At 45.1% G+C, this 23,919-nt stretch overlaps 1 protein-coding gene across 5 annotated transcripts in view; it reads left to right on the forward strand.

Moving 5' to 3' along the window:
• LOC147666718 (protein phosphatase EYA4-like) overlaps positions 1-23,919 on the forward strand; it is a 197,984-nt gene that overhangs the window by 99,439 nt on the left and 74,626 nt on the right. For all 5 annotated transcript variants that reach the window (XM_086948935.1, XM_086948934.1, XM_086948933.1 and 2 more), the window contains one exon: positions 19,277-19,350. In XM_086948935.1, the coding sequence (XP_086805061.1) occupies positions 19,277-19,350 (74 nt within the window). The remainder of the gene's footprint in view (positions 1-19,276; positions 19,351-23,919) is intronic.

Consider the following 23,919-nt stretch of genomic DNA (forward strand, 5'->3'; position numbering starts at 1 on the left):
CAAGTTCAGATACACCTCTCTCAGTACCATGATGTAGACATAAAGAATGGCAACTGGAAGACCCAACCTCCTGAAGAAGTTATGTTCAACCTGCTGAAGAAGTTAAGTCCAGTGAGAATTATGCAAACCAAAATCTCTGCAATTGCGACACAAAACCAGAGAAATAAAACCTGATGTTCTGATAGTGCTCGCCGATTCTCCTCAACAACAGATTTAAAACATTAGCCACAGTCTAAATGGAAGATCAACAGGACTCAATAAATACACTCAAATACGATTTAAATGAATTTGGTTATTGTATTAAAACATCTAAATTAATTAATATATGCACTTTCTTGAGGACTTCAGTCAAGAATATTACAGCTTGCTTTAAAGCACCAAACATGTAAGCAATCTTTAGAAAATGGTTATTAAAATGTTGTCCCACTACCCTTTAATGCAGAAGGATAGTTCAAAATTCTAAGAGCTCAGGTCCTATGAAAATGGGGAAAATTCAGACTAAAAGTCCATTAGGGGGATTCCATCAGCATAGTGCTACAGTTATAATGGAAAATTTGAAAAATTTAAATGGTTTAACAAAGAAGTTCTCAGTCCATCTGCTACCGATTGTAGCATGGACAAACAGTCCAAGGTAAAAGATTGATTAGCATAGCATCTGGATCCTAAGTAGGAAAATCCATTGCATTTGGTGCCCCTCCTTTGAGGTTTGTTCTTTATAGAATTTTAATTAAGTCCAGAGGCTTAGTATCACACCTCCATCGAAAGACTATTATATGTCCCTGTTCACATCATGTCAACTGAAATTATTGAAACATCTAGCTAATTTCCCATGCTGTTCATGAGAAATGAACGTTTGTGAATCCACACAAGCCTAACATTGGTAGAAAAGATATACAAAGGTGTGACTTAAAGCCATATCTGAAATTCTATTCCCACAGGAATATTTCACTGTGAACGTTGAAAAAAAATTGACGATTGTCAGGGTGTAGTCATGTCCAAGACAAAACAAGGAACATTTTCATTGCAAAGAACGAACCATTGTATTAAATCAAGGGAAAGGTCAGTATTAGAGAAAAGCATATCAGGAAAGCCTTTAAGTTAGCATCACATGTTTAAATGAAATGAGCTTAGACTCTAATTAAAATATGATCAGAATAAATCCCTTCAAGTAAAGAATGTATATAGATTTAAAGAACTTTCCCAAAATATTATTATACAGAGATGGCTAATGTTAGAAATACCCTACTACCACAAAATGTTATAACCTTCATATAAATGCACATTTTTCAAATTTCATTCCACTAAAATCGTTTCTAATCTATACTAATATTATAAAGAGAGAGCCCAAACCTTTGAGGCGGGTAATCTCAGGAACCACAGCACCAATCACAACACCCAATACAGCATTGGAAAGGACAGTTGCAGCAGATGGACATAGGCTATACAGGGGGGGCGTGGCTTGGATGCCGAGGAGGTAGGCAGCGTGAGCCCGGAGCTCCGCGCCCGATCCCGAATATCATCCTGATTATCCGTGCGGATTCCAGTAAAACTGGGATAATCCATAATCTGAAGTCATCGCGGAAGCTACGGCGTTCAGAGTGGACGACCTGGAGCTGTTCCTTGTCCTGAAATTTGACTTTGAAGACCAGCACCGGGTGTGATGCTGTCGATCTAAGATGGCGCCCTGAGGCCTGGACAAAGCAACGACGGGGGTACGAGGCCTGATTCTCCTGCTGATCTATTACTGGCAGTGTTTACTAAACTGGAGGGCCCCTCTTGACCTTCTCGGAGGGCACGGGTGTTCTTTCCTCACGCTGGTGCGAGCTGTTTGGAAACGCGACCACAATTACGTTCGCCGACGAGTCCTAAAATGGCGGCGGCTTTGTGACGACGGTCCCGATTATCCGAGCACAATCTGGCACCTTGAGGCTCAGCGGCAGCAGTGGACCCCCGGGAACTGAACCATCTAGTGCGATCGGAGCAGAGTCCAATGCCCTGAGGACATCCTAGGTCCCTGATCCTATTGCCCGGGGAGTTATCCAGTGGCGGAGCTCTGCAGCGCGGAGACAGTGAGGGGGACAAAGGGACCCTAGGGGCCGCTAACAGCTGCAGCCAAGATGGTGAAACCAAAAGGGAAGGGGGACGGGGCGACTGACACAGAGGGGGCGGATGGAGCGGATCGCGACCAGTCTGCTCTCCAGCGCATGCAGGATCGTATACTGGAGGCCATCGCGACCACGAAAGATGCCCTGCAGCAGGACATTGCCCAGGTGGCGACGGGCTTGGGTCTCCTGAAAGCGGATCATGATCAACTTAGGAACAGAGTCAAGTCTGTGGAGATCACTGTTCAGGAATTGGCCCCGGACCACGCAGCTGTGAAAGCGCAGATGGCGGATGCGCTAGATAGGCTGAAGGTGTTGGAGAGGAGGGCCGAGGATGCGGAAAACAGGAGTAGGCGCAATAATGTTCGCCTCGTGGGCCTACCGGAAAAAATTGAGGGCGACGATATGGTGGGCTACCTCGACAACTGGCTACGCACTGAGGTGGCCCCAGAAGGACTATCTCCTTTCTTCTCCCTGGAACGGGCCCACAGGGTTCCGGCTCGACCTCCGGCCCCGGGCCTGCCACCTCGCCCGGTGGTGTTCAAGTTGCTCCATTACAGGGACCGGGACTGGCTACTACAGAGGGCGAGGGAAGCGGGACCCTTTCAAGTTGACAACAACAGAGTCACCATGTTCCCGGACTACACTTTTGAGACCCAAAGACTCAGGGCCGACTTCTTGTCCCTCAAGCGTGAGCTCCGTGGAGAGGGCATAAAATACTCCCTGCTCTTCCCAGCGAAGCTGAGAGCTGTGGTGGACGAAAAGTCGCTTTTTTTCACGACCTCGGCGGATGCTTGGGCCTGGTGAGACACCTATAAAGCTGGAACGGACGGAGCTAAGGCCAGGGCGGAGGAGGCTAGAGAGACACAGCCGATCAGGAAGTCGCAACGGATTAGTAAAAATCGCCGGAGAACTGGAAAACCATCCGTGTCACAGACAGAGACAGAGAGGAAGGCGGCCCTACAGGCGGTTGTGGACCTATCTAGCCCGACTAGAAGCCAGTCCGGGAAGGGCACGGACTCTGATGAGCAGGGCACGGGGTCGGAGACGGGGCGCTCAGAATTTGGTGGAGCCAAAGGCCCTATAGTGACACCGCAGACATCTGGGGAGATAGTCGAGGCATGAACCGCTGGACTGGAGGAGCGGCCTACTGGTCAGACACTAGGGCGCTGTGCCCGTGAGCGCAGTTTACTGTTGTATGGGATATCGTGAGTGTATCATGGGGGGATCATGGGGCGGGAAATGCGGGATTGATTTGCTTCAACGAACTCTCTGGGCATCGGTCCGCGCCCTACTGGCCCTTACGGTCATCGCAGTGGAGACTGCAAATAATAGTGCCTTCCTTTGAGGGGATAGTTGGTTGTGATAGTTTGGATGGGTTTGCTTCCAATTGCGGGGGGGCCTGTCCTGGGGGGGTGGGAACCGAGAGTAGTTGGGGACGCTCAGGTTGTTTTTGGGGGGTTGGGGGGTTCACTTGTTTGGAGTGGGAGGGGGGGGCAGCTCGTTGTGGGCAAAAGCGCATGGTCGATGGCTTTTATTGTTCTGTCTGTATATGCAAGAGGACATGGCTAGTACGGGGGCTTTGAAATGTGTGACCTGGAATGTGCGGGGTCTCCATACTATGGTGCGTAGACACAATGTTCACGCGTATCTAAAGCGTAGGGGTGTGCATATAGCTTTCCTACAAGAGACGCATCTCACCAAGCAGGAGGGAATTGCGCTGCAAAGAAGGTGGAGGGGGCAGCTGTTCAACACGACATATTCGGCCTTTGCGAGGGGGACATTGATTTGGATACGGGCGGGGGTCCCTTTCCAGGTCACTAAGACGGTGGTGGACCCAGAGGGTAGGTTTGTGGCGGTGGAGGGGAGACTCAGGGGCCGGGTGGTATCTCTCTGCAGTGTGTATGCCGCAAATGTAGATTTGCCCGCTTTTCTAACGACACTCTCGGGCAAACTGGCGAGTTATTTGGCAGGGCCGATGCTCATGGGGGGGGATTTTAACTCGGTGGTGGATATTGATTTGGATAGATCTCATCCCCCGCTGCACACATCCCCAGTACACAGGGTAGCGAAGCGCAGACTGGAATGGCAGGAGAGTTGGGACCTGGGGGACGCCTGGAGAACACTACACCCCACCACGAGGGACTATTCCTTTCATTCACATTTACATGACCTGCATGTTAGACTGGATGCGTTTCTGTGCTCGTCACATATGCTCTCAACAGTGGGTAGCGCGGAGTATTTGGCTCGCACGATGTCGGACCACAACCCTTTATTGTTGTCCCTGAACTGGATGGTGGAAATCAACTGTGTACCAACATGGCGGCTGCAGCCTGATACCTTGGATGACTTGCTCTTTAGGGAGGCCTTGGGGGAGCGAATAGCGCGTTACTTTGAGGAGAATAGTGGCTCCGCCTATACTAGAGCTGTGGAGTGGGACACGTTTAAGGTGGTGGTCAGGGGTCACTGTATTGGGAACACTGCAGGGGCTCGTAAAACTTTGCTAGATGATCTCGAGAAGGCGGAGAGACGATTGAGGGAGAAGGAGAGGGAACGCCCGAATCACCCCGAGCTTCAGGAGGGGATTAGGGGTGCCAGGGAAGCGCTAGCGGTGGAGTTGGAGCGGCTGCGTAGCTTCGACCATAAGGCGTATATGACAAAGGCGCATGCGGAAGGTGAGAAGGCGGGGTCGATGCTGGCGTGGCTTGCCAACCCGATCAGGCGGGGCGCGCTGTTCATGGCGATTCAGGTGGAGGGGGGCGGGGGGGGCTTTGCCACACCCAAGCTGGGATTCTGGATAGGTTTAGGGCGTACTACGAGGGCTTGTATGAGAGCGGACAGACGGGCGGGGCGGACGAGCTGGGCACCTTTCTCGAAGGGTTGCAGCTGCCACGATTGGAGGACTCGGAAGCAGAGGAGCTGGGTCGGCCTATAACGATTGGGGAGATAGGGAGTGCAGTGAAGCAGATGGCTAGAAATAAGACTCCGGGGCTTGACGGTCTCCCAATAGAGTTCTATAGCAAATACTTGGAGTATCTGGCTCCGCAACTGCAATTGGTTTATAATGAAGCGCAATCACGAGGCAGGCTCCCGAGCTCCATGTGCGAGGCCCTAATGATCCCACTGTTAAAGCCTGGCAGAGAGGGCGCTGCCCTTTCATCCTACCGTCCATTGTCCATGCTCACGACGGATTACAAGATCCTGAGCAAAATCCTGGCAAATAGATTATTGACCCACATGACCGGTCTGATTCATAAGGATCAATGCGGCTTTATCCCGACACGTAACACTACCCACAATATCCGCAGGCTTACAAGGCTGATGGGGGCCCTGTGGTCGGAAGCCTCTACTCCATTCGTGCTCTCTATAGATATCGAGAAGGCCTTCGATAGTCTTGAATGGGACTATCTGTATGAGGTGATGAGGCGTTTCGGGCTGGGGGACGGGTATATCAACTGGACCAAAGTCCTATATACGGAAGCCACAGCCAGAGTCAGAGTGGGTTCATTGATCTCGAAGCAGTATCCGGTACGACGAGGCACTAGGCAGGGGTGCTCCCTTTCTCCCCTCTTGTTCGCTTTGGCAATGGAACCTTTTGCAGCGGAAGCCAGGTCTGGCCGCCATTATACGGGGCTGATATACAGGGACAGGCCGCATGTCATCTCCTTGTATGCGGACGACCTACTAATGTACTTGGCTGATGCGGAAGCAGAGTTACTGGGGGCGAGACGTTTGTTGGAGCTGTTCGGGCGGCTGTCGGGCTTGAGGGTCAATTGGCCCAAATCTTGTCTATACCCTCTGAGACAGGGAGAGCCGTGCCCTCTCACGGCGCAGGAACTCCGATAGGAACCGCATTGTCTGCACTATCTCGGCGTTTACATCTACCATACCCCAACGGATATGCTGGATGGCAATATTAATCGCTGTATTACTGCCCTGAGAGGGTGTATGGATTTCTGGGCCACTCTTCCACTCTCACTGGCTGGTCGGGTCTCCCTACTTAAGATGGTGGCTTTGCCCAGGCTGTTGTATTACTTTAGGACTCTTCTGGTATGGATTCCGGGCTCCGTCTTTCGACGCCTGAGGTCATTGACCATAGCGTTTCTCTGGGGCACGGGCAGGCGGCGAATCACGCTGGATACCCTCTTGCGACCCAAGGATGAGGGAGGCATGGCGGTGCCCGATTTCGAAGGCTATTATCTGGCGGCTCAGCTGCAGACTTTCACTCAGGAGGTCGCGGAGGGTTTATCGAGGCCCAAAGCATTCTAGAGATGAGGGCACCCCGCGGCATGTGCTGGCGTACATCACGCTGCATCAGAAGCTCTTGGTTAGAGATTTGACAGTGGAGGAACAGACGTTCCGACTTTGCTGGAACCGGGCGCGCAAACAAGCAGGTGTCCGCCATATGTATGCTCCGGAAATTCCGCTGGGAATGGTTACAGCCCTGCCTCATGGTGGGGACTGGTCGCGATTACTAGGCTGGGAAGAGGCTGGGGTTCAAATGCTGGGCGACTTGTATGAGGATGGTGCGTTGCTTCCGTTTCAGGAGTTGCAGGAGCGGTTCGACCTCCCGCGAGGAGATTACTTGTTACATGCGGCGGTAACAGGCGCCATGCAAGACCACTGGGGAGAGGGTTTGCAGGAACCTGCGACATCCATGGCGTGCCAATATACGGTGATGGCAGCCGGGACCTTTAAGGCGGTAACCTGCCTGTACTCCAGAATGTTGCGGGAGGCCTTGCAGCCGCTCGCAGCTTTGAAAGCTAAATGGGAGTTGGACCTCCAACTGGAGATCCCTGATGCAACTTGGGGTCAATTGCTGCGAAGGGCGCGGAAAAGCTCAAGGAACGCTAGGTTCCAGCTCATACACTTTTATATTATTCATCGGGCATACCTCACGCCTGGTAAAATACGGCAATACTTTGGGGTGGAACAGGCGGCCTGTCCCAGGTGTAACACAGTTGGAGCAGATCTGGGGCACATGCTGTGGGACTGCCCTGCCTTGGGGGAATACTGGCAGGAAGTTGGGAGGGCCCTGAATAGTGCCACAGATAGGGAAATACAGTGCAACAAAGCAGTGAGGGTCCTACATTGGTTTCCACACACGTCAAAAAATAAAAATACCAGCCGATTTATAGATTTGGGGCTGATCCTGGCAAAGAGGGAAATAACGAGGAATTGGAAGTCAAAAGTGGGACCCACGTATAAACGGTGGTATGGTGAATGTCTGCGGTGGGCAGCCTGTGAAAGCACTTTGAGGTACCAGATGGCTAGGAGGACTGATGATGAGAAAGCCATGGAGAGGGCAACAGCGTGGGAAATGATGGTGCAGGCGCTCCGGGATGATAATGATGAGGAGGAAGGAGAGGAGGAGGACTCGCTAGCAGCTGACCCCACCAACACACCTAGGAACACACCTTAGTGAATGTATAGGACCTCCTTGCACACACCAGACCTTAATCTGACTGGGATTATCACACAGCGCTGCCACGGGGGGGGGGAGTTCGGGACTGTAAGAAGTTGGGGAGAGGGTGGTTGATGGGGGTGGGGGAGGGGCGAAAATTACAAAAGCAGTCCACTTCTTCCTGTGAATGTGACCACGGACATTGAACCATGCAGCAGGGAATGGACTCAACACGATGGCCGCTTAGTCTTCTTTCTGGAGACGTGCCTGGTATGGTGGGGGGAGAGAATTGATAATGTGCCTTCCTGCTATGTTTAATGGATATGCCATAAAAAGATATTGTCTGTACAATTATTTTGGTGCTGCAATAAAAACGATGTTACAAAAAAAATGGACATAGGCTATACAGCTGGCCACCATATACATTCGAATGGTAAAAGAACCTTAGGGGCAAAGTAGTCCCTTGTGGGCGTGGGCGTTCTGCTAGGGGCGTGGGCGTTGTGCTGGGGGCGTGGCCATACAGCGATGGTCGCGGCATTCGCTACGTGTTAGTACTTCCTTGTGGCTGTGTGCGTTGTGCTGGGGGCGGAAATCAGGTAAAAAAAGCGTTTACAGAGCTGCGTTGTGGGCATGTGGGGGCGTGGCCAACGCTACGCGTTAGTACTTCCTTGTGGCCGTGTGCGTTGTGCTGGGAGCGGAAATCTAGGGGCAAAAATCAGGTAAAACAAGCGTGTGCGTTGTGCTGGGGGCTGAAATCTGGGGACGGAAATCAGGTAAAACAAGCCTTTACAGGACTCCGTTGTGGGCATGTGGGGGCGTGGTCATACAGCAATCGGCGCGGCATTCAACGGGCATACGGCAAAAAGGGGGCGCGGAAATCGTGCAAAACAAGCGTTCACAGGACTCCGTTGTGGGCGTGTGTATACCCGGACAACGTCAGGAAGGGCTGCTAGTATTTCATAAACTGTAAAGTCTACAGTATCAATTTGCTAAATCTCAAGCCTGTACTTCATTACTAAACCCTTTTGTACAACTTTTCCAACTGGTGCATTCTCATAAAAAAACATAAAAATCACTAGACCACTTCACATCACATCAACATTTTAATTATTATATGTCTATAAGCAACATATGCATAAAAAGTTCATTGGCGCAGGTTGTTTATGTGTATTGATGTTACCATATAAATGTATTTTTTTTAATCTCATGTTTAAAGCATGCTTTTACTATGCATCTACTAAACTTGTCTCTGGTTCATGCATCACTGTGTCTAACGTGTGCAACATGTACTTTCAGTTTTTCGTGACTTCGGTAAATAACATGTCGTGTGGAGTTGCATAAATGCACACTTCCTATTTTATTAGATTATTGCTGAATTGAGATAGCTTTCAATTCAATTGTACTCGAGAGAGTCATGTCAGGTGGATTTGGGTTATGAAAGGGACTGTGCTCTCATGATGTCTCAGTTCTGAAAGGGACTGTGCTCTCATGATGTCTCAGTTCTGCATTTAGAAGCTTGTAAGGGCCTGCGGCACTAGAGGTATTAAGGATTTTCTATGAATGTCACTATTCTAAAAATGCCATTCCTAGGTCAAATAGTGCACAAGTCCTCATATTCTACGGTGTAGGCACAGTTAGGAAACCTGGTGAAAGGGTAAAAAAAGTGCACAATATGCAAGGCATTCTTAGTAAGCATTTTCACTGAAGAATATTGGCACTCTTGGTATTGTGACAAAGCTTCCACTCACCTAAATGTACTATATTGTATCAGTGGCATGTTTTACAAGAGGCTCTACACAGGGTTGTATACAAATGTACACTGTGTGTCCCCGTTGAACATCAAGACATCCCTATCAACATTATTTGTGCTATGTAAACATAAATTCCCGGGTGACTGTCTCAGATGACCATTGTTTACATTGAGGGCATTATTTTTCAAAGTGAGGCTCTTCTTTTGTATCTGGCCTATTGTCATTTACCTTTATTTCTCAGTAGAAACATCTAAATATCAGACCTTGTGGCATTGTATTTGTTGTAAAGTTTGTTAGCCCCAAGATCCTTAAGCAACTTCGAAAATTCTTCAATCTTGTTGGTGCTACCAGTCATGATCCTCCACCTTGGGCTGTGTCATGGGGCACAGCTTTAAAGGAAGTGCCTAACTAGTACTCTTAAAGTGCTTTTCAAATGTAACCACAGCAAAATGAAATTAATAACCACAAACCAGAAAAGGTTTGCTATTCATTGTTTTGAGTTCTTTTTACTTAAAGTATAACAAAGCATGACAGAAAGATAGTTCCTACATTTTTTTCTATATTTTAGGAAGAATGGGTCCTTCCTTTGTAGCATATGCCTGCCACCACATATATTGGTGCCCAATCCACAAAGCTTATGATATGAATAGGTGTATCTTGCTTCAGGCTTAGTTGTGAGTAACACTTGAATACTTTGGCCTGTCCTACAAAGCATTTTTCAGTCACTGGGAGTGTCTTATCCTGGATTAGTTGTGACTTCCAGATTATTTTCCAGAAATAGGACTTGTTTACTTAAATGTCTGTGGTTAACTATGTCTTACTCATGGAAACTACTCACAGAAAAAACATGGTTAGAATATGCCTCTTATTTTCTTGTCATGTGCTTTGCACTGCAACCAGGTTCCATAAAAATGCGAGCAGAGCAGGAATATTCTCTATATGACTCGAAACAACCATAGTGGATATTTGCACATTTAGAAGATATACCCCCAGATGCATCAAAGTTATGTTTTGCGAGTCCATAATAGCGAATTTTAAGGAATCGCTATTAAAGACTCGCAAAGTGGGATGCATGTAGGAATCGCAATGTTATTTGCGATTCCTACTGATTCCTTATTTGCGATTCGCTAATTGCTAATCGCAAATAAGGAATGGCTTTCCCATTCATTCCTATGGGCCTAATAGCAATTAGCGAATCGCAAATGTGCCGCAATTTCAAGGGTGCCAGGGTGTCTGTTGCACCCCTGAAATGGTAATGTTCCCTGGTGTTGCGCACACACATGTCCCAAGGACATGTGTGTGTGTAATATACAACTTAGAAAAATGCACTAAAGTGCATATTTCTAAGTTTTTGCTATTTACCACATAGTTTGGATTCGCGGTAAATAGCGACCCCCAGATTGCGAATTCGCAATCTTGGAATGGTTCATGCATTGCATTTAAGGAATCGCAAATTACGATTCCTTAAATGCAATCGCAATTTGAGAACTCGCAATTATTTGCAAATTCTTAAATTGCGAGTGCATGAACCCTTGATGCATCTCAAATGCCATTTTTACAGGCGCAAACGGCCGAATTTTGCGATTTGCACAGTTTGCGCTTGCAAAAATGCTTGATGCATCTACCTGATAGATCCATCATGGCACTTGTTTTACTTACTCTATCTTCCCTCTGGAATGTCAAGATTACATTCAGAACATCATCCCCTAAATGATAGTGATAGGCCTAAAATATTATGTACATCTAACCGCAGATTCCTCACCTTTGCTCTAGACGCCTAGCTGGATCTGGCAGTGCTCGTGTGCATTGTAAACAATGTTGTGCAGCTCTGTACTGATTCTGTTTTTCCTCCGGAATTGCCAACGTAGAGCTGTCTACAAGCGCCACTGCTGTACACTGGCATTGGTTCCTTTCATTCTGCACAGTCTCACTGATTTGGTGCACCGCTCTCAACTATGTCGGTCTTCGGAAAATTTTGAAGCATATGCCAGGGACCTGTGTACTGGAAAAATGACAGACCTCAGCCAAAGCGGGGATTGCCACAAGCAAAGTTCCTTCAAGGCCGGTGTCTCTGTTGCGTGGCCTCTGATCACAACTCTCGAAGTTGAATGGCTACTGTATCCTAATGCATCTAAAGGAAATCTCCAACCAGAAGGCGAAGCTGTACATCTCCAAGCATAGGAAAAGTTGTAGACATTGCATTCCTGGTCCAAGTCACAGGACCTGTCGCAATCTGGATCGCAAAGCCATTCCGGCAAGCACTCCACCTATCACTCAAAATTATTTAAGTTGAAGTCAGAGTCCAAACATGAGCACAAGAAAGGAGAATAGGAATCAACCCCATCCTACCACTGTGGCTCTAAAGTGAAGGTGCAGGGGCATGAAGATCAAAGTCACACCCGAGGTCTTTGGCTAAGGAACAGATTTATCAATGGGCCCCAACATGCCCCAGTTTTCTGGGCTGTTACCAACCCTGCAGAAGATAGAGGCCTTCAAAGAAGCTATGCTGAAAATATTTAGTGTGCTTTCGACTCCTTCTGGTGCACCTTCAGGCACTACGTAGTCACAGGTGCCTGCAGTTGTATCACCATCAGTGTGTGTGTTTCCCAATGGCATTTGCCCCTATTGGACCTGTTACTGGGCCAGTACCGATGTCAGTAGAAGCTTCCACTCCAGGCCCATGGTCCACTCCGTTTCCAGCACACCAATGCGGTTGCATGCTCCACCGCCACCAGTCGATGATCCAGTGCTGGCGCCCATGTCAAACGCTGAACTGGCATTGCCTCAACTCACCCAATGTTGCACTACGAAATAACTAAGGTGTAACCAGTTGTCATGCTATCTAATTCTAATCCAATGCCTCTCCCACAACACCACTATCAGCAGAGACTCCTCTTTTCTTGGCTTTGAACGTGATCTCGTTCCAGCTCAGGGGGCATCTGATCATGATGGGGAGGGGAGGGTAGCTTGCTTACTCCTCATTATACTGGTGATGTGTTATACCTGGACTTACAAAATGCCAGGGGGCTCGAAGCCTCCCCCTCCCCAAAACAGACAATGGAGGAAAGTGCCTCATTTGAGGTCAACTGAGGCACCAAAATCGCAATTGCCCTCCATTGAGACAAAGGCAAAGTTTCTGACATAGACTCTCCAAGCTGGCCCTGTTACATTGAAGCCTTTACTACCATTCAATGATGCCCTAGAGCTTTGTAGTCAAAATCATCTTTTGGCCACTTGTTAATTTAATCCTTACTCATTTCCAACCGCTTTCTCACATAAAAAATCCATATGCATTTGTTTTTGGCAAACTGAAGTTTTCTTCTGCCAAATTGGCACTGCGATTCGTAAACCTCGCCTGCCTGTAGGACCGAAATAGGTATGCCTTGTGGAACATGGCCAGTGAGAACCTGCTGGTGGTCCTGGAAGACTTAGAAAATCCATGATGGTCAGGATGCAGTGAAATACGTTATCTGCTCAGGCCTGCTTCCTACCAATTTCCTGGACTAGGCTGTTGGCTATAGTGTTGCGCTTTGATACACAAATGGACACGGTTGATTGGATTTCCTGGAATTGTGCAGGCATACCCAATAGAAATGTCCTTTGACAGCACGCACATCTGGTTCCTGCTAGTGAAGCAGTTTATTCACCAATTCAAGAAACGTAGTTGCTATTCCAGGAGCCAATCCTCACAGACGTGGTACCGCAAGACAATGCAGCTTGGCAGCAGGGTCAACAGTCATCCAACTCGCCCTCCCCTGCTGCAGAAGCGACCAGGCTGCTTTTTTTGTCCTTAACAGCTCATGTCAAGCTGATGCGAGGCAGCGTTCGCCATTTCTTTCCCAGCTGGAGGTCCATTATGTCAGACAAGAAAAGTCTTACAGATTCTTCAGAGGGCCATGCCAGATACTTAATTTCTGCCCTGTCCTATCTCTCTCTTGGCAAACACAAGGAGATGATGGATGGAGCGCCAGAACGAATTTTGGAGGAACACTTGACAGTTCTAATGCAAAAGATACATATTTTTCTCCCAAAGGGTGCCATGGAATGGGTAATAGACCCAAAGAAAGAGAGGAGGAACGATATTCATGCTACTTCATTCTCCCGAAAAAGGATGGGCCTATTGTGGATCTCTGCTCGTTGAGCACCTTCTGCAGCAGTTCAAATGCAAAAAACAAAATAGTTGGCTCATATCCTCTCTGCTCAGGACCCAAGATACTGGATAGAGTCCTTGGTGCTACAGGACACTTACCTGTCCTTCAGTCCCACTGACATTACCTGCGGTTCAAGGTGGGCCAGGAACACCTTCAATTTGCGTTACTTCTTTGCACTCTTCCTTCGGCCTCTGAGGTGTTCACGAATATGATGGCTGTGGTCACAGTACATCTGCAGTTGTCTTATTGCTGTAATTAAATGACTAGCTGCTAAAGGCAGTTTCCTTGCAGTCATTTGTGGACCTCATCCGGGTGATGGACAAATACCTGGCATCATTGAGGTTCACCATCAGTGAATGAATTTCCACCTGCGCCACCACAAAGACTCCCATCCATTGGGGTGATTCTTGGCACCGTGGCAATTCAGGTTTTTCCTGTACGGCTACAAATCTGGGTCATCTAGGATATGATTCAGAAGTTTCAGGTTCAGTCCTGGATCTCAGTAAGGATGGTCTGTGTTTTCTTGGCCTTGTGCATCCTCCTAGTCAACAACTCCAGATTGACAAGGCCTGGCAGTGGAACCTGAAATTCCAGTTTTTAAGATGGAGACCGCTGTGGTGGGTGACCGATCCCAATTTGTCCTGCAGCACACCACTCTACCTTCCCCATACAGAGCTTACAGTGGTGATGAATGATGCAGCACTAGTGAGTTGGGGGAAGGTAATTTAGGAGAGGTGGAGATTAGAAGACTCTGATCTCTAGTAGACAGCTGGCTCCTGGACAGTCTCCTGGAGTAGAAGACCATTCATTTGCCCCGAAGGCTTTTCAGTTGATTTTCAATGGGAGACTGGTGCAGGTCTCATCAACAACACAGCTGTCATGTGATACTGCAACAAGCAGGATGGAATTTGGTCTTGGGTCCTGTGCCAAGGAGCTGGCCTGGCAGTTGAGCTTCCTTCTAGTAGCCAACAACCTGGTGAGGACCCAGAATGTCAGAGCTGACAAATTGAGCAGATGTCATTTGGCTGACTAAGAGCAATGTGTACACGAAGAAGGTGGCACAGAGCATATTCAAACAGTGGGGAGAGCCCTGGCCCGGTCTGGTTGCAAAACCCGAGAACATGAGTTAGCAGTTTGGAGGTTCCTTGTTAGGATTCGTTAAGAGATACATAATGTCTGGAATGGAACAAAAGATTCCTGAATTTATTCCCGCTGATAATGCTCCTGCCCCAAGTTCTGAAGAAGATGAAGAATGACTGAGCCAAAGTCATCCTAATCTCCTTGGACTGGGCCTGACGTGTGGGGTACCTGGAACCCCGGGGCATGAGCATAGTTCTTCCAACCAAGCCACCTCTTCAAGATGACCTCCTGACTCAGCAACAGTGAAGGGTCCTCCATTCGAAACTCCTCTACTTACACCTTCATGCATGGAGATTGAGCAGCAATAATTGACTACATTTGAATTGCTAACCGAAATAGTAATGTTGTCCTCGCTGCTAGATGCCCTTCCACAAAATCCATCAAAGCTGGGTGCTGGCCATCTATGGTGCCTGGTATAGTGTGTGAGACCCTGTCCCATTACAACTTAAGCTCTCAGATATTTTGTTGTTTGTTCTATCTTTAGCCCAACGTGACCTTGCAAGTTGCACTGTAGAAGGTTATTTGTCAGCCTGTTCAGCCTTTCTGCTTTGGCGGGACCTAGTCATCAATGTTTTAATCTCTAGTTGTGGTTCCCAGACGGTTTGTGATGCCCTGTGGGACCTTAATCTGGCCCTGAAATTTCCTATGTGTGAACGCTTTGAGCCTATGCATAGTAGCTTGCTATTTTCCTGATCCTGAACACTCTCTTTCTCATTGCGATGATGTCAGCTCGACACATGAATGTACTACAGGCATTTTCAGACTCCTGTGTGCTAACAGCGTTCTACTCTTCGCAGATTCTGCGCAAGCTTATCATGGCTACACCCTAACTTTCCCAGCAGATTAAACCTGTATTGCGGACTCTACCCATGATTCAGTCTTTTATGGGGATGACTTTATCTTGATTCTTTATCAACATGACTTCCAAAATGCTTGTACCTTCTTTTTTGATCTGAGCCTTGAGAAAGTCCAGGGGACGAAACATGTGTCCGCTGTTTTGGATTGGACAAACATTGTTGGCTGTTTTGGATTGGAATAACATTGTTGGCTGTGTCGGCGGGATGATCACTGGTAACATTTTGATCTTCGAAGAAAAACGGTGTGGAAGAACTTGACTCCTGCGGATTGGATCTGATCATTTCTTCTTTCAGAACTCTATTAAGAATGGAGTAAATGCTAGAGACTGGATTGTGTGTGCTGAAGTGCAATTTTACTTTCAGTACACCCATCCTACACCACCTACTTTCCAGACAAACTGTGTTAAGTACTTGGGCAGTCTTCTTAACACAGGTACGTTTTTGTATTAGCCCATTGAATGGGAATCCGTTTGTGGCTCTTTCCTTTCTTCTCTCCCTTCCTGGAGTAAAGAAAGGGGAAGGCAGCGCAGAAGAGGATCCTGTGAGTTGGGTAGTCATTTACACGAAAAGCAACTCTGAGACGCTGAGAGCCCATTCCACCACAGCCAAGGCAACTACACCAGCATTGGCACATGCAGTGCCTGGCCTAGATAGCTGTGAACATGCAAATTTAGAGGCATTGACTACTTTATGAAGTACTTACTGACTTGACAGCCAGATCCAGCAGAAGGTACGCCTCGCCCGCTCTGTTTTTGACTTTTTGATCTGGACTTGCTCTTTAGACCTTCCACCTTTGGCCGCTACTGCTTTGGTATCTGTTGTGAAGATGAGGACTTTGTGGTATAAGTATCCATCAGAAGAACAAGTTCCTCACTTACGGTATGTTCTATCTGGTGGGTACCTCACTGTGCTCCCACCTCCCCTTTCAGTGGAGTCGCCACTTCAACATCTAATTAAAAGGTCCCAAGTTAGAGATCAGCAGACTGTCACCAACAATTGTTGTATGCCCTATAATCTGATGGCATGGAAAAGCAGAAGCTAATAAATTGATGTTAGTTCGTATGGATAGTGGTTATATGCAGCTCCTCTCCATTATTGTCTGGGCCTTAGGGAGCCTGCACTAAGCAGCATGATGCCACCTACTAGAGCACAGGAGCACTGCTGAAAATTTCGATGGATCCAGTCAGGCGGCAGGTGGATAACCAAAAGGGAAGCAATTTTTTTCTACTGCACTGTGACCAGATAGTCATACATTATCTGACCTTGAAGTGTGACACATGTATGAAAAGCATTAACAGATGAATGCAGATTATACTTGATAATTCGGTGGATAAGGGATTGTGTACTACAAACATGGGGCGAACGGTTACCGGTAGCAATGAGGAGTGAGATAAAAAGTAATGAGCCAAAATCTCCTTGGGTATCTTGATAACAGCATAGCAGGTCCCATTGTGTGCGCGGCCTCCAGTTGAGGGCTGAGGGGGTACCTATGGTGCCCCCTGTTAATCCCTGCCATTGGGTGCAGGGTTTAGCACCTTCTCCCATTTCCCTATGGGAGCATGTTTTACGGCCACTTTACGGCTGTAAGACATGCTCCCTTAGGGAAATGTCTGAATGCAACAGAACAATGTTCGGTCTCATCCTAATGAGGCAGGTGTGACCGCCGACCGCAGACATGTCGAGACCGCAGACGAGATGGTGTCGGGCAGACGCAAGTCTGCCCAATATCATAACCGGCCCATTTGTGTTGTTTCAAACTGTAGCCTTATTGTTGACTTCATGCATTTTTTGTGGTGCAGGCAATCTAGTGTTTTTGATATTTAGAAACACGTTATTTATAATGCCCAAGTTTGTATGTGTTAAGATACTGTATCAAGAAATAATTTTTGCAAATAGATCTGTGCAGCAGCTGAATGCCTTCTCAAAGCATAGAATATAAGGCTTGATGTACAAAACTTTTTAACTCTCCGACTCGATACACCAGAGGATCTGGGGCTTTTAATCAGTTGTAAACCATTTTTGTACTTAGTAAAAACAGTAACTGATGGGAAAACTTGTTTCGGAATTGGTAAATGGGTTTAGAAATGGGTTACGAATAGCTATTTAGAAGCAGCATGTTGTCCGTATCCTTTCATACTGTGATTTCGCACTCTGATATATCAGTGGTTTGTGATCATAATTCTGATCGCAAACCAATGATTCCAAGTTGGATGGGTAAGTGATTCACAAAGGTGAAGGAGTTCCCTTTGGACCAATTTCCCTTTATAAATATTGGAAAAAGTTCCAGGGAGAGTAGGCAGTGGACCATGAAGCGTGTTTTTTAACCCAGATCTATTAGCTTTAAAGAAAACAAGATGCATTAAAAAAACATGTTTTCTTTATTTAAGCACAATGACACACATTGTGGTGGTCTGCTGGCCCCTGCATGTCACTATCCTTGCAATTGTGGCCAATCATATGGGGTCGCAAATTAGTACATGCCTAATAAATATTAATTAGGAAGGCTTTTATTCGAACCCCTGCGATTCTATATTTTGTGAACTAACCTAATTGTGTCCAGGTAGGTTCGCAAAATAAGATTCCTTCCACAGAAAGTCAGTAAACAAGTTGCAACCAGTTTTTGCTTATATAATCTTTGTACATAGTACTTGTCTATGCATATGCAACTTAATTAAAGTATAGCCTGGTTAGTTTGCTGAATAGTACCTTTATTGACAACGAGAATTTAAAAGTTAAGAAGCAACAGTAATGTTAAGAGGGCAGAAAGTAAAAATGTAATTTACTGAAAAGGCAAATTTCGCCAAAAATGACTTAGTAAATGTTATCTACACACGTTGCAAACTGGATTATTTCGAACAAAACAAATACATCCTTTATAATGTGTTTCTCGTGCGAAAACTGTGGGAATACACCCACAACTTCCATGTGTGTGCCGCTGGTTTGTCATTAAGTGTAAAATTATTATCATAGCAGCCTATGGGGGTGTGTCCTGATAGTTAGTGCGCAACATTATACTATTAAAGTAGGAATGTTCACCCAGGGTTCTCAAAAAGGTTTTTGGTCTTAGAAAATAGATATACGCCAGGAAATATGTGACAACATATGCCTGCAGTGAATACACACTTTCCACAAATACATAGTACAGCTCATTCATTAATTCCAGACACCTATAGCCTATATAAATTAATACTAAAAGCGGCAAAGGGTGCATATCAAAGAGAGCCACAATGGCAAATAAAAGCAATGCAAAATGGTTAAGTCATACAAAGTGGCACATTTTGGGCGGACAAATATTTACGAACATACATGCTGCACACATCCAAGAAACTTAATCTGGTCTCAACTGGGCCGTGTGTAGGTTGTGTACAAAGTGGAGCCTGGGAAAAGGGAAGTATGGCATGCATGACAAAATGTTTCATTTAAGAACAACATAGAAACGTTTATACCATTTGGACATTTCATATCATTCCTTACCTTAAGCACATGTAAAGTAAGAGAAACAAGTCCATTGCAGATTAATATAATTTCTATGTAAGTGTACATCTCATCCATGTATTTACTATATGCACAAGTCGCTTATATATGTAAATTGGCAGAAAATGGTAAGCTGTGCAAATGTACAAGCTTAATTTTAGCTTTGTGTAATTTTCACTTGTTTGGTCAACTCTGTGACTGGGCCTCTCAGAAATTACTGTAGGCCAATTAGTCTAACCAAAAATGATTCTGTCCTTTGTTGCTGGTGTTAGCAACCAACCCCCGAAATGTAATTGAATTACTGTAAGAATAATTTCCTGCTCCAGTGTATGACTGTACATTTTTACATGTGTGTACTGGTAGTTTTGGCACATAACCAGCATTTTTTTCCCAACAGGTTCTAGTTTTACACCAGCGTCTGGTATCTACGCAAACAACTCGAATTCAACAAACTTCACTGGTTCGCAACAGGTACATTTAGCAGAATGCAGCATCGGTAACAAAGATCTTTTTGTTTTAAGTTTATCTGTGTTTAATTATTAAATAGGGAGTATCAGGAAAAACCTTTCCTGAAATTAACACTGCCAGATGCGACCTTTATACAAGAACTTAGACGTAGTTTTTTGCACAATTGGGCACCGTAACATCCTATAATGATTGTTCCCGCCAATACTAGAAAAGTGAAGGATCCATCAGCAATTACTAAACTGGATCCGGTACCCGGCCCCAGTGAAATGTATCCCTGTACAGTTTGCTAACACTGGAACACATTCCGCAGCATCCGCACTTTTTTTTTTTACTCTAAAGCAGCCGCTTGCAGTGATGAAGAACTTTCTTAGTAGAAGTTCCAGGTGGGTTAACCAAAATGCCTTACTTACAGGGCCATCAGCACTTCTTTTAATCCTGTCCTGCTCTTCCTAGCTGGCAGCTAGCCAGAGGCTTACACCTTGGTGGCAATGCCCCAGCAATAAAGACACCCAGCTTGGGTCATTTCACAAGTGCTTAACAGATGAAACATGATTTTGAGGCAGGGTGTTGACTTTTCAAAGCCATATACACAAGAAGTATGCGTATGTTGTAAGAATATTCGATGCATTGGTTTATAGGAGTACTTACACATTTAACCATCTATGTAAAACATACTAATACATGTTTATTACCACCAAGAGCATCCATTTTTAGAACCTTAGAATGTGGAAAGATTGAGGAAAAAAACTGTTACATTTTAAACTTGTGCCTTGCAGTTTGCATGTAGTTCCTTGATGCCAGTTCAGTTCATACTAAGGTATATAATGACGAATTGTAACTGTTACCTTTAGGCAACACATGGATTGCTGTAACTAAAGTAGTAATACACTGAGTTCCCTACATCAAATGTGAATCTTTGACCCGCATTTAATGTATGTCATGCTTTGCAGCAGGCACATTAACACACTACACTAATTTATGATGACTCAAACCGGTAACTCGTCTGAAAACTGATCTCTCCAACAAGCTCCTAACCATTACAGCAATCTTACTGCTATGATACCCTGGAAACTGCTAGGTCCACAAAGACCTTACAGCAGGTGCCTTAATCTTGTGAGGTATTTTATAATGTAGAAATTGGCTGATAAAGTCCACTTCTCCTAACTCCTCTCCTTTTCTGCTGCCAGTTCTTTACCCCCAATTAATGGGATTCCAGATTCCATTTCCAGCACTAGTTATTAATTTATAAAGCTGCAGTTCTGTATTAAATGAAAACTGATTTCTAAATGCAGTCAGTATACTCTTTGAATTTTTTCTAGTATACATTTTTCAAAACTAATAAAGTAGTGACATCAAAAGCCCTTTAGTACATAAAGCGCTATTCAAGTGCTATTACAAACGTAAGGAAAAAACTGAAAAGGGCAAAACTGCACTAAAGAAGCAATGATGAAAAACATTTGTGGAATGGGCAATATGTAGTTAAGATGTTTGTTCTCACAGTTTTTTTTAACCACATTAATTTCAGTCTATTTTTGTTAAACAAAACTACCTCCCACAGTATAGCACAACAGGCAACATGTACACATGTTTTTTGCGGGCGCAGATGGGTGTTACTCATTTGAACCCTAAAAAATACCATGGCCCATGTACTAATCCTATTTTGCAACTCACAAATCAATTTGCGACTCGCAAAATAGGATTAGCAACTTGCTTTTAGGAATGGGCCTTCCAAGGGAGTCCCTTCCTAATAGTGACTCCTTAAGCTATGTAAGAATGTTTTGCAACCACAATTGCGTGTGCAAAACACGCGCAGTTTGCCCCCCATCCGCACTCTATGGTCTACTGCCACCATTTTTCAACATCCATAGATGGAAATTATTTTTAAAAAGCATTTCACTAAAAGAGATTCCTAATTTTTTATATCATTAAGGTCTCTATTATCCCAGCTGCAACTTCCTAGTTAATTTTATCGCATAGTTGCAACCACAATCTATTTTAGAATGCAATTGCAATGAAAGGTAATAGTACTGTTAGGCCACGCCATTAGATTAATTTGTTTTCATCAGTACGTGAATAATCAATCATTTCATGAATAATCTTGCTATTTTAATCGATTAATACGTGTTATAACTATTCAGAAATTTATTTTCTCCTTTTCTAACTATTTCAGCACACTCTTAAGTGCTCTTACTGCACTTGTTTCTATTGTATCTCTTTGTGTATTTTGAGCAATGTGCACATTCAGGTGTTTTGTGTCCAAATCAATAAAGTATTTTGTAATGTGGTTTTGAAATATTTAGTTTCATTATGTCATCAACAATGTTGGTGTCAGTGATGAGAGGTTTGGTAGAGAGATTAAAGTAGACAGGGAGGTATTTGGATTTAGAAATGCAAATGGACCAGATGATTTGAGAGGTGAGAGGAGAAATCCTAAAGGGCAGAATTTCCAAGGCTTAGCACAGTTAAAACTGGCTGCAAGGTCATATTCCTGAAAGTGCCAATGACTGCAGAAAGTATGAGATAGGACTGTGAATGTCCGATGGACATAGCTAATAAAATTAGAGAATTGGGGCTTAGCTACCTTTGTGAAGTGGAGTGTGTGAAAGTCAAATTGGAGATGGTTAAGAATGTTGGAGGAAAAATAGGATGTGAGCAGATGGAAATATGTTGGTGCTTGTTCATCTTTGAGAAGAATGGACTTGAGCTAAGAATTTAGTTTAATGGAGAGAAGCAGTGGGCTTCACCTTTCTTAATACAGTCATTACTTTGAAGCATTTGGGTTAGCTTTGAAGTGGTTTGGAAGGAATTATTAACCTAGATATACAAGCATGGACAACGGAGACGGGGGAGAGACAATGGAATTGAGTGTGTGAGACAGTCAACAAGTGTGATTTTGAGTGATATTTTAATTTTGTTACTGTTATATTGTCAGAGGCTCCAATTAAGTTATTTAGAGTTTTCGGGTTTCTACATTTGTATAAGTCTGGGCACATTGTCTTGAAGAAAGTAAACAGCAGCTGATATCCATGGTTAGGGGCAAGGATTTCCAGTGCTGAAAGTGCATAGGGGTTATTGAGAGTTGGTTGGGGGGAGGGGGTGGATTGGAGGTGTTTGGAAAGAGAGATATTGATAGTCCTGTTTATGAAGGTGGGGTTGTAATGGAAGGTATCGGAGAATGCAACCAGTACTGTTTAGTATGATTATTTAAGCAATACTCCTTCTTCACATTTGGCTATGAGAAGAATGGGTGAAAATTGCATGACTGTTGTGAAGGACAGCAGGCGTCATTTTGTCATTAAGGTTCAGCCCTTTCTCAGTGATTTCAGTAAAGGGACGAAGCATAGTGTGGGTGTTTTTAGGTGATCTATGAAAAAGGAACTTTATTAAAAATAGATCATGCCACGGGTTGATTTACATGGTGTGAAGGACTGGTCATTGACTGATGTAATTTAATGTCATTGCTGAAACGGTCAAATAAGGTTGTAACAAAGACATTCATTTGAGTGATGGTAGAGTGTTAAGAATGGTGCGAATATGGAAATATTGGTTAGTACGAACTGGTTAAAGCATGAATGTCCCTGTAGGAAAGTGACCATTGGCAGAGTGAAGAAAAAGTTGAGAATGAGGGTCTTGGTTCGGGGGGGGGGGGCATATTATCAGTAGGAAATAGAAGTGCAAGATGGGTCAAAGTGGATGCAGGATTTTCGTGTACAATAGTAGCTAATAGGGTAATGATCACTCGAAGTACAGTTCACAGTAGAAATCAGTGATACAGTAGACACTTGAAGCACCGACCACTTCATCAATAGTTCATAGCAGGTGCAGATAAATGGCATTGGCAAAACATGCAGAATAGGGTGGTGAGGAAGGGACCCTTAGGTGTTGGGGAATGGAGGAGGGGTCCAGGAAGATGTTTCAGGCTTTAGGACTGAAAAAGCCAAACAGCCCATAATGCGTGGTGGGCTAACCTGTAGAATGAATCTTCTTTGCTTTACTAGCGAGAGTTCATTTTTGTTAGTTAGTTCTTTTTTTAAATGTGGTATTACATTTCTAACAACATTGCTGGACTTGTAGAGCTGCTGCATATGCTTTTGAGAATTGTTCTTGTGAATTGTAGTGGTTTTCTGCCCATCACTCGTGATAAGCATGTAAGGTTAGGGAGAGGAACTCACACAAACAAGATGAAATATTGTGGATTCAGATGTCTGAATGGGATTTCATACAGTAAGATCAGCATGGAACTGAAGTCGCTTCACATTTAAGTGGGACTTGCCGTTTCTGTTTTTTATTAAATGGTGTCCAGACAAGCAATATGCACGATCCAGTTGCGTGCATAAGGTTTACAGTCAATTCTTGTTACATAAAACAGGGATGTGCAAAATATGCATAATTTCATTTGGCATAATTACACAAAAGTCTGGAAACATTAGGCAAAATTATGCATAATGCAAAAGTGTGGCATTCTGCTCTGTATAATTTTTAAAGTGAATCGCATAGTCCTGTACAAAACTGATGCAAGCACTCGCAGTGCCCTGAAGAAATGATGCAAAAAACAGAAGTGGAGTTAACAAA

Source organism: Lissotriton vulgaris, unplaced genomic scaffold (assembly GCF_964263255.1).
Source record: "Lissotriton vulgaris unplaced genomic scaffold, aLisVul1.2 SCAFFOLD_1801, whole genome shotgun sequence".
NCBI lineage: Eukaryota > Metazoa > Chordata > Amphibia > Caudata > Salamandridae > Lissotriton > Lissotriton vulgaris.